The 11,770-nt window shown below is 41.1% G+C and overlaps 1 protein-coding gene across 7 annotated transcripts in view; it reads right to left on the bottom strand.

Moving 5' to 3' along the window:
• The window catches only part of ASPH (aspartate beta-hydroxylase), a 252,441-nt gene that overhangs the window by 160,063 nt on the left and 80,608 nt on the right, over positions 1–11,770 (bottom strand). For all 7 annotated transcript variants that reach the window (XM_029223168.1, XM_029223169.1, XM_029223167.1 and 4 more), the window contains exons 10-12: positions 6,959–6,991; positions 2,335–2,373; positions 1,732–1,767 (exon numbers count right to left, since the gene is read on the bottom strand). In XM_029223168.1, coding sequence (XP_029079001.1) covers positions 1,732–1,767; positions 2,335–2,373; positions 6,959–6,991 — 108 coding nt within the window. The remainder of the gene's footprint in view (positions 1–1,731; positions 1,768–2,334; positions 2,374–6,958; positions 6,992–11,770) is intronic.

Genomic DNA, 11,770 nt, shown 5'->3' with positions numbered 1-11,770 from the left:
TCTCCTTAGGTAGGTTTATTCCTAGGTATTTTATTCTTTTTGTTGCAATGGAAAATGGGAGTGTTTCCTTAATTTCTCTTTCAGATTTTTCACCATTAGTGTATAGGAATGCAAGAGATTTCTGTGCATTAATTCTGTATCCTGCTACTTTACCAAACTAATTGATTAGTTCTAGTCATTTTCTGGTAGCATCTTTAGGATTCTCTATGTATGGTATCATGTCATCTGCAAACAGTGACAGCTTTACTTGTTATTTTCCAATTTGGATTCCTTTTATTTCTTTTTCTTCTCTGATTGCTGTGGCTAAAACTTCCAAAACTATGTTGAATAATAGCGGTGAGAGTGGACAACCTTGTCTTATTCCTGATCTTAGAGGAAATGGTTTCAGAAAAACTGTATTTCTAATACAAAAAAAGGCAAAGCCAAGTTGCATATTGTGAGGTTAGTTCTTTTACATAAAACAATATATGTGGGTTGGGTTGGATGAAGTTCTTTCTAGGGATTCTGAGTTTCCATTTTCTAATTCTAATTGAATAAAAATACAGACTCAGTTATATTTTCCATAGAGAACTGAGTAATAGGAGGTGGGAGAAAACGTGAGTGCCATCCAGCCTGTTCCATGGATGATCAGCTTAGACAGAGCGGCCCACAGCTCCTGTGCTGGGATCTCTCCCAGCAGCAAAGTGGACAATGAGGGAAGTTCTAGCATCCCCTCTCCTCCTCTCCCCTTTCCCCTCCCCACCTTCTCCAATTCAGTTGACTGTACTTTGTCTAACCAAGCTCAGAAGCAGTAACATTTAACCTGAAAACTGACAATTAGTGGGTCATAAATGAATTCTAAGATTAATCTCATGAGCAAAATTCCCCATGACATGTTCCTTGTGAGCACACAGACTCCAGGGTCAACTGCCGGCCCCAATGCTGGATTGAAGACCAGCCTGGCCACTCTAGCTGGAACCCGGGCAGCCACCTGACCTCACCTCAGGCTCTCAGCCCTTCATTTGTAAAGTAAGTACAATGCTATTTGCCCAGGCTCCTCTTCAGTGCCTATGGTGAGAAACAATGGAAACAGTATATGGGAACGAGCTTTGCAAACTGTTATGAACTTCAGAAATCTAAGTCATGTCGAAGCACCACTATGTAACATATGTAACAGGTTTTATTTTTCTGAAACAAATCCTTCAGGTTCAAAAAAAGTTTTTCCCAGCTGAGTAACAATGTAAAGGACGCAACTATGAACACTGTGGTTCATGCCTCTTTTTGAATTATGGTTTTCTCAGGGTATATGCCCAGTAGTGGGATTGCTGGGTCATATGGTAGTTCTATTTTTAGTTTTTTAAGGAACCTCCATACTGTTTTCCATAGTGGCTGTATCAATTTACACTCCTACCATTTCAACCCACCTCTGCCTATGGATAACTCCTTCCCACAAGACCACCTCCTCCTATTTAGGGTGGTCCTCCTCACCCTAACAAGTTACTTTCTACTATACGATCCTGGTTTTATCTCCATCACTGCACTTCTCATAATCTTTAATGACTTCATTATCTCTTTGGCCACTAGAGTTCCAGCTGCAGTGAAAACAGAATTCCAACTCTCTTATTCACTCTTGCCCTCCTAGCCCCTGAGCACTGTAAAGGCAGCAAATAGTAAGGTGTAATAAGTGCTTGTTGAAGAAATGAACATAATTTTAATATAAAAAGTAAAATCATGTCTATAAAATTAACTTACCTTCTAAAATTGTGTTTGAGTCATCTACAGCATTATCTAAAAAAAAGCAAACATGTCTTACATTAACTCATCTTCACTAGGTCCTTAAATGAACATTTCCACTCAGACCTAAATTTGGCTCTTTTTAGATTGGGGCTTCTTATAGAGACACTCACTAGAATATCAACTTTAATTTCTAAATTATATTCAAAGAAAACATCAATAGGCTGGCATTATCCCTGCTGACATAAAACTTACACCATAAACAGGGAATAAACATATCAACATGATCCAATTACTTCCTTGGTGACTTGAGAATGTCTTGTATTTCTGACTAAATCTATCTTTTTATTTCACATCTTTTTTGGAGTATAAATGCTTTACAATGTTGTGTTAGTTTCTGCTGTATAACAAAGTAAATCAGCTATATGTATACATATATCCCCATATCCCCTCCCTCGTGAGCCTCCCTCCCACATTCCCTATCCCACCCCTCTAGGTGGTCCCAAAGCATTGAGTTGATCTCCTTGTGCTATGGAGCCTTTGTTCCACAAGCTATATTCATTTTCACAAATACAAGGGGAGTTGACTTGCAGGAAACATCTGCTTAGACAAATACCTTACCTGAATTTTCTGTCCCTTCATTTTCCGATGGCTCAAACGCTGCAAAGTACACAGAAAAAATAATCCTTGAGCACCGTGTAACTCCCATTAAAACACAACATTTGCGGTATGGTTCAATGTCTAATTTATCTTTGAACCTCTGGGTCTCAGTCACTGGGAAGCGGCAGGTTACAGAGTAAAGCCAGGAAGAGTTTGGTCTGGAGTAAAACAGGCCTGGTATTCAAATTGCAGGGCTGCCACTTTTAGCCAGAGGAGCAATTATATATACTTCCTTCTTGTAAAATGGGGAAAATTAAAGTTCCTCCCCAGTCACTTTTTACCTGGATCCAGTAATTTGTTTACCCCAGGGTGATACTGAATTTCATTTTTTTATTTGCTTCATGACTGTAGTGGAGGCTCTGAGCTACCCGTGGCTCAACCCGCTTTTCACTCTGGGTCCCAGTTTTTACCAGGCAGATTCTCTACTTTGCTTAGGGAGCAATGCTCAGATCTTTCACTTGGGGCAAATGGCCTGCCTTCAGTCCCTGAGAGAGAGAGGGTTCTGCGGGCAGGTCTTAATCCACTACTTTAACCACAGTCCAGGCTCATCTCTCTCTGCTCCACTGCAAAGGAGGCCCTTGTCTCGGCTGCGGTCTCCCCTCATGCCTGGCTGGCTCACTGCTTTCCTAGTCAGCCTGATCCCTATTTTTCCATCTTCCAAAATGCCTGAAAATTTCTGCTACCCTAAGCGCAAACTGTGTTGTTTTTCTAGCATGGTTACAAATATATTCTCCTTGTTCATTTAATAAAGAAAAAAATTTGAACATCTACTGTGTTTCAGATATTATTACTAGTGCTCAGGTAGAGCAAGGTATAATTTTTAACAGATCATTTTCTATCCTTTTGGTGGCATTTGGAAGACAAAGGAGCAGTGAATATTTGCTCACTCTGTCACCCTGAACGGTGCCTGCATTTAATATGCTCAAGTCTATCAACTGAAAAACAAATAAACAAACAAGTCTTTTCGTTTTGCTGTTACTTTAATTTTATTCATTTATTTATTATGTCCTTTATTTTTTATTGAAGTATCGTGGATTTACAACGTTTCAGATGGATAGCAAAGTGATTCAGTTATACGTGTGTGTGTGTGTGTGTGTGTGTGTGTATTCTTTTTCAGATTCTTCTCCATCATAGGTTCTCCCTGTCCTCTCCTTCCTCCATTTCACAATCTAATTTCTTCAGAGTCATTTGCACATGCTGTCTCCTCACTTCCTCTCCTCAATCCACTCCAGTCTGTCTTCTGGCCCTGATCACATCCCTGAAAATGCTCCCCTAAGACCTCCCACGAGCACTCATTTAACCCAATGGACACTTCCTGCCTTTACTGTATCAGGTCTCCTAGCAGCTCCTTGTCCTTGGACTCCAATGTGACCATACTCTCCTTTGAGTCTTTCCTTTCTCCTTCTCAGCCTTCATCACATCAGCTTTTTCTTACCCGGCATTAAATGCTGCTTTTTGTCAAAGTCCAGCCATAGATCCTCCTCTATTCCTGCTCTCTCCTCTCTCCTTAAATGATCTCCGCCTTTGGCTTCAATCACAATGCACATTCTGATGATTCTCAAACTCAACTACGAATAGACTTCTGAGATCCAAACACCATCCATCGGCTAACTTGGTATCTCCCCTTGGATGGCTCAACAGGCACTATCAGGATGTATAGATTGTACTCGTGACCTTCTGGCCCCAAGCCTGTTTTCCAGTCTCACCGTTTTAGGAAAAAGCACCCCATCCACCGGGTGCATAAGCACAACAGTGGATGTGGTTCCCGACACCTTGCTCTCTCTCCCCAGCTACACTTGCACATCCATCCCCGCCAACTTTATCTTCTACTTCTCACCTTTGTCCACTTCCATTCACCTTCACTGCCACCACCCTGGTTTAAACCACTATCATCTCTGTCCAACTTCTGTCCACTGCAAACAGTTCTTGCCAAGGTTACTGGTGAGGCCTCCATAGCACGAGACCCAAGGCAGGTCTTCAGTACTCACTTGGGTGGGTCCTCAGCAGCCCAGGACATGGCTGAACACCCCTTTCTTAAAACTCATCTCCTCTGATGCCTCGTTTGGCAGAGATGTGACTCAGTGAACATCAAGTTTGGATAATTGCAGTAACCTAACTGGTCTCCCCACATCTACAATTTTTTTTTTTTTTTTTTTTTTAGCCACGTGGCACAGCTTGCATAATTCTTAGCTTCTCTGCAGTGCAAGTGTGGAATCCTAACCATTGGACCACCAAGCAATTCCCTCCCCACATCTACTCTTGTCTCTCCAATCTATTTGCTATGTTTTAGACAGATCAATCCTTACAAAATGCACTGCCCTAGAACAGTGTTCCAAGGTGGAGATGAACGCCCTTGACCTCTGGACCCGGGCCATCTCACAATCTCAGCCCCAGTCTCTCTTATGCTCAGCACTCCAGACACATCTTCCCATCAGCAGCTTCATTCTACGTTCCAGCATCCTTTCCCCTGGCCTTGTCAATTGTTCTACTCTTCAGCTCATACTTCAGCCTTCCCTGGTCCACAAACTAGGTAGGGCCACTTTATACTCTTGTTGTACACTATACTCATTCTGACCAGTACTTAATGTAATTGTAACTGAATACTAAACCAAAATGATTTGTATAATTTCTACCCCGCTGCTAAAATACACAGTCCGTGAGAATATGAGCCATGTGTGTTCTTCACTGGAACTGCCCCAGTGTCCTACATTTTGGACACAGGCTACATGATACATATGTAGTATAAGTAGTGTATGAATAAACAAATCAATTAGATGGTTAAGACGGCACTGTCATTTGCCAGGTGATTCCAATGTAGGCTTAATGCTTTCCAGGACATTTTTTATGTGGAAAGCTGGTTCCCTCTACAGCCTTAACAAGCTTTATGTTTTCCAGGTCCTAGAATTTGGAACATTTAATACAGAATATATTCTGTTCTCCGACTGAAAAATGGTTTTCTTTTCACCCGACTTACAGCTTTATATGTGTGTGTGTGTGTGTGTGTGTGTGTGCGTGTGTGTATAATATATATATATTTGGTCACTTGGTTTCCCTATCTGGGTTCCTGAACTGCACAATGGTATCTTTTCAGCACATAATGAAGAATCCTTTGTTCTCTTGGATCTATTTGATTTGAAAAAGTTTATGTTCTATAACAAGGTAATTCAAAGTATCTCATCAAAACTTGATGACCCCTCAGGTCATATTTTTACCCTGTTAACATTTTAAATTATATTTATTATGACATTCTTCCTATGAAAATATCTTTACTTTCACAACATCTTTTTTAGCATTTTATCTAATTTTACACTTCTTGCAAATTTGATTTTAAAATTCTCTAGATCTAGTCTGCAACTTGCATTCCAAACATGTTCTTTCCAGCATATTTAGAAAAACACCACAGTGACTGGCAGAAATTAGAAAACTATCTCAAATCCCACATCTACGTGCAACTTCTAAATTCCTATTTTCTCCTTCAAATTCAAAATTAAAAAAAAAATCTAAATTCAATTGTAGTGGCCAAGTTATAAAAAAAAAATATATTAGTCCCTAGAGATAGACTGCAGGATTCTTCCGGTGGGAGCCTTCATATCCCATTAGGAACAGCCACTGTGGATGGGGATCTTGGTAGGGTCTAAAATTTTAAAATCACATGATTAATAAATCAGCATCTTAGATCTACATGCAGCCCTTCCTAATTTTCTTCACTTGAGATTCACCAACTGACATGAGACCACAAATGTGTTGGAAGTAGAGACTCTATATTATTCATAACTGAATGTCAAGCCCTAAAACCATCCAGCACATAGGAAGTCCTCCATATCTGACTCAAGCACTACACATTTCTTCATCCTTCTTGTTTCACAGACAGTTATACCCAATGGGCTTCTTTCCTTCTACAGAGTCATCTTTGAAGATATTAGAATAAAAACGATCCACCATTGGTATTTTATCACTTCTTAGTCATGTGGACTTATGCAAAATTACTTACATTCTCTGAACCCTACTTCTTTCATCTGGGAAGTAGTGAAAACATAGTCTACTTCACGGAGTTTAATGAAACAGCATGAGAGGTGCTGGGACAACAAGAGGAGCTATAACTGTCTAAATCAGAATCTGATGCCAGAACTATCTTCTTTATGCTGCCTTGAAGCCCGGAATGAAGTTCTGCTACACCTTTCTCCATGCTGGCAGATCAGTCATCTTCATTTAACTACAATTAATCTGCAGAAGCAGCTAGAGTAGTTAAACTCTGACTAAAGTAGTCTTTCAAGCATGGGACTTATTTTTCATTAAAAGAGAGCTATGACTATAAAGTAATGAGATGTGTTTTCTTGAATAATTTGTAACCACTTCCTAAGGCACCTTGCAAAGAATTTAAGAAACAATTTAGGCAATGGCAGAACCACTGGAATAGGTAGACAATCTCCCCAAGTAAACTCTTTGAGAACTACCCATTCATTTGGATCTTTTAAGTTATGGTATAATGTTTATAGCTAAAATACTACTCTCCACACTTCACAGTCAAACTCTGAGTAGATTTTAAAACAAGTAGGTAACTTAAGGTCAAGAAGCATTTTCCCACCTTGCTCATCATACTCTTGGTAGGTGATGTCATCTGCAAAAAAGAGAGTAAAACCAAAATAAGTACCACTTATTTAATAAGTATTGCTTATTACAATATTACTTGAGTCATTCTGTGTAACTGCTTAGCTAAAAAACACAACTTAATCTCAAATACAGAATTCTGTTCCTTTAAATATTAATGTTTGCACAATCAGTGAGAAATGCCTCTGGCCAAAAAACAACAAGAGGAAAGGGCAGGTAAATTATTTTCATAAAATTTCCTCAGATTGGCGGGGGGACCTTCAAGATGACGGAGTAGTAAGACGTGGAGATCACCTTCCTCCCCACAAATATATCACAAATACATCTACATGTGGAACAACGTCTACCAAACACCTACTGAACACTGACAGAAGACCTCAGACTTCCCAAAAGGCAAGAAACTCCCCATGAGACTGCATAGGGCAAAAAAAAAAAGAAAGAAAAGAAAAAACAGAGACAAAAGATTAGGGACGGGACCTGCCCCTCTGGGAGGGAGCTGTGAAGGAGGAAAAGTGTCCACACACTAGGAAGCCCCATCACTGGCGGAGACGGGGGGCGGAGGGGGGGAAGGTTCAGAGCCACAGAGGAGAGCACAGCAACAGGGGTGCAGAGGCAAAGCGGAGACATTGCCGCACGGAGGATAGGTGCCGATCGGCACTCACCAGCCAGAGAGGCTTGTCTGCTCCCCCGCCGTGGCAGGCGGGGGCTGGGAGCTGAGGCTCGGGCTTCGGAGGTCAGACCCCAGGGAGAGGACTGGGGTTACCTGCAGGAACACAGCCTGAAGGGGGCTAGCGTGCCACAGCTAGCCTGGAGGGAGCCCAGGGAAAAGTCTGGAACCTCCTAAGAGGCAAGAGACCATTGTTTCAGGGTGCGTGAGGAGAGGGGATTCAGAGAACCACCTAAACGAGCTCCAGAGATGGGCGTGAGCCACGGCTATCAGCGTGGACCCCAGAGATGGGCATGAGACGCTAAGGCTGCTGCTGCCGCCACCAAAAAGTCTATGTGCAAGCAGAGGTCACTCTCCACACCTCCGTCCCGGGAGCTGAGTACCCCGCCACTGCCAGGGTCCCATGATCCAGGGACTACTTCCCCGGGAGAACGCACAGCGCACCTCAGGCTGCTGCAAGGATGCTGCAATGTTATGCTGGCCTCTGCCGCTGCAGGCTTGCCCCGCATCTGTACCCCTCCCTCTCCCTGGACTGAGTGAGCCACAGGCCCCGAATCAGCTGCTCCTTTAACCCCGTCCTGTCTGAGCAAAGAACAGACACCCTCAGATGACCTACACGCAGAGGCAGGGCCAGATCCAAAGCTGAACCCCGGGAGCTGTGCGAACAAAGAAGAGAAAGGGAAATTTCTCCCAGGAGCCTCAGGAGCAGCAGATTAAATCTCCACAATCAACTTGATGAACCCTGCATCTCAGGAATACCTGAATAGACAACGAATCATCCCAAAATTGAGGCAGTGGACTTTGGCAGCAACTGGAGACTTGGGGTTTGCTTTCAGCATCTAATTTGCTTCCGGTTTTATGTTTATCTTACTTTAGTATTTAGAGTTTATTATCATTGATAGATTTGTTTACTGATTTGGTTGTCCTCTTCCTTTTTTTTTTATAGTTTTCTTTCCTTTTTCACTTTTTGTGAGTGTGTATGTGTATGCTTCTTTGTGTGATTTTGTCTGTATAGCTTTGCTTTTACCATTTCTCCTAAGGTTCTGTCTGTCGGTTTTTTTAGTATAGCTTTTAGTGTTTGTTATCATTGGTGGATTTGTTTATTGGTTTGCTTCCTCTCTTCTTTCTTTCTTTCTTTTCTTTTTTTAAATTACTTTTTAATTTTTTAAAATATTTTTTTATTTTAATAACTTTATTTTATTTTTTCTTTCTTTATTTTTTTTTCTCCCTTTTCTTCTGAGCCATGTGGCTGACGGGTTCTTGGTGCTCAGGGCGGGTGGCAGGCCTAAGCCTCTTACGTGGAAAAGCCGAGTTCAGGACATTGGTCCACCAGAAACCTCCCGGGCCGATGTAATGTCAAACAGGGAAAGCTCTCCCAGAGATCTCCACTGCAACGCTAAGACCCAGCTCCACTCAACGACCAGCGAGCTACAGTGCTGGACACCCCGTGTCAATCAACTAGCAAGAGAGGAACACAACCCCATCCATCAGCAGAGAGGTTGCCTAAAATCATAATAAGGTCACAGACACCCCAAAACACACCACCGGACGTAGTTCTGCCCACCAGAAGGACAAGATCCAGCCTCATCCACCAGAACACAGGCACCAGTCCCCTCCACCAGGAAACCTAAACAACCCACTGATCCAACCTTACCCACTGGGGGCAGACACCAAAAACGACAGGAACTACAAACCTGCAGCCTGTGAAAAGGAGACCCCAAATGCAGTTAAGTTAAGCAAAATGAGAAGACAGAGAAATACACAGCAGATGAAGGAGCAAAATGAAAACCCACCAGACAAAACAAATGAACCAGAAATAGGCAGTCTATCTGAAAAAGAATTCAGAGTAATGATAGTAAAGATGATCCAAAATCCTGGAAATAGAATGAAGAAGATACAAGAAACGTTTAACAAGGATCTAGAAGAACTAAAGACCAAACAAACAATGATGAACAACACAATAAATGAAATTAAAAATTCTCTAGAAGGTGTCAATAACAGAATAACTGAGGCAGAAGAATGGATAAGTGACCTGGAAGATAAAATAGTGGAAATAACTAATGCAGAGCAGAATAAAGAAAAAAGAATGAAAAGCAATGAGGACAGTCTCAGAGACCTCTGGGACAACATTAAACGCACTAACATTCGAATTATAGGGGTCCCAGAAGAAGAAGAGAAAAAGAAAGGGACTGAGAAAATATCTCAAGAGATTATAGTTGAAAACTTCCCTAATATGGGGAAGGAAATAGTCAATCAACTCCAGGAAGCACAGAGAGTCCCATACAGGATAAATCCAAGGAGAAACACGGCAAGACACATATTAATCAATCCCCATTGGTTAACAGCCGACTTCTCAGCAGAAACTCTGCAAGCCAGAAGGGTGTAGCAGGACATATTTAAAGTGATGAAAGGGAAAAACGTACAACCAAGATTACTCTACCCCTGGGCTTCCCTGGTGGTGCAGTGGTTGAGAGTCCGCCTGCCGATGCAGGGGACACGGGTTCGTGCCCCGGTCCGGGAAGATCCTACATGCCGCGGAGCAGCTGGGCCCGTGAGGCATGGCCGCTGAGCCTGCACGTCCGGAGCCTGTGCTCCGCAACGGGAGAGGCCACAACACTGAGAGGCCCGCGTACAGAAAAAAGTAAATAAAAAAGATTACTCTACCCAGCAAGCATCTCATTAAGATTCGACCGAGAAATTAAAACCTTTACAGACAAGCAAAAGCTAAGACAATTCAGCACCACCAAACCAGCTTTACAACAAATGCTAAAGGAACTTCTCTAGGCAGGAAACAGAAGACAAGGGAAAGACCTACAATAACAAACCCAAAACAATTAAGAAAATGGTAATAGGAACATACTTATTGATAATTACTGTTAATGTAAATGGATTAAATGCTCCAACCAAAAGACACAGACTAGCTGAATGGATACAAAAACAAGACCCAAATATATATGCTGTCTACAAGAGACCCACTTCAAACCTAGAGACACATACAGACTGAAAGTGAGGGGATGGAAAAAGATATTCCATGCAAATGGAAATCAAAAGAAAGCTGGAGTAGCATTTCTCATATCAGACAAAATAGACTTTAAAATAAAGACTATTACAAGAGATAAAGAAGGACACTACATAATGATCAAGAGATCAATCCAAGAAGAAGATATAACATTTGTAAATATTTATGCACCCAACATAGGAGCACCTCAATACATAAGGCAAATGCTAACAGTCATAAAAGGGGAAATTGGCAGTAACACAATAATAGTAAGGGATTTTAACACCCCACTTTCACCAATGGACAGATCATCCAAAATGAAAATAAATAAGGAAACACAAGCTTTAAATGATACATTAAACAAAATGGATTTAATTGATATTCATAGGACATTCCATCCAAAAACAACAGAATATATTTTTTTCTCAAGTGCTCATGGAACATTCTCCAGGATAGATCATATTTTTGATCACAAATCAAGCGTTGGTAAATTTAAGAAAATTGAAATCGTATCAAGTATCTTTTCCAACCCCAATGCTATGAGACTAGATATCAATTACAGGAAAAAAACTGTGAAAAATACAAACACATGGAGGCTAAATAACACACTACTAAATAACCAAGAGATCACTGAAGAAATCAAAGAGGAAATCAAAAAATACCTAGAAACAAATGACAATGAAAACAGGATGACCCAAAACCTATGGGATGCAGCAAAAGCAGTTCTAAGGGGGAAGTATATAGCAATACAATCCTACTTCAAGAAACCAGAAACGTCTCAAATAAACAACCTAACCTTACACCTAAAGCAATTAGAGAAAGAAGAACAAAAAAAGCCAAAGTTAGCAGAAGGAAAGAAATCATAAACATTAGATCAGAAATAAAAGGAAAAGAAATGAAGGAAACAATAGCAAAGATCAATAAAACCAAAAGATGGTTCGTTGAGGAGTTAAACAAAATTGACAAAACTATTAGCCAGACTCATCAAGAAAAAAAGGGAGAAGACTCAAATCAATAGAATTCAAAATGTAAAAGGAGAAGTAACAACAGATACTGAAGAAATGAAAAGGATCATGAGAGGTTACTGCAAGCAACTATATGCCAATAAAATGGACAACCTGGAA

The sequence above is a fragment of the Monodon monoceros genome, unplaced genomic scaffold, assembly GCF_005190385.1.
Source record: "Monodon monoceros isolate NGI ecotype Baffin Bay Population unplaced genomic scaffold, NGI_Narwhal_1 Super_Scaffold_14, whole genome shotgun sequence".
NCBI classification, from domain to species: Eukaryota; Metazoa; Chordata; class Mammalia; order Artiodactyla; family Monodontidae; genus Monodon; species Monodon monoceros.
This window is presented reverse-complemented; position numbering and strand designations above follow the sequence as displayed.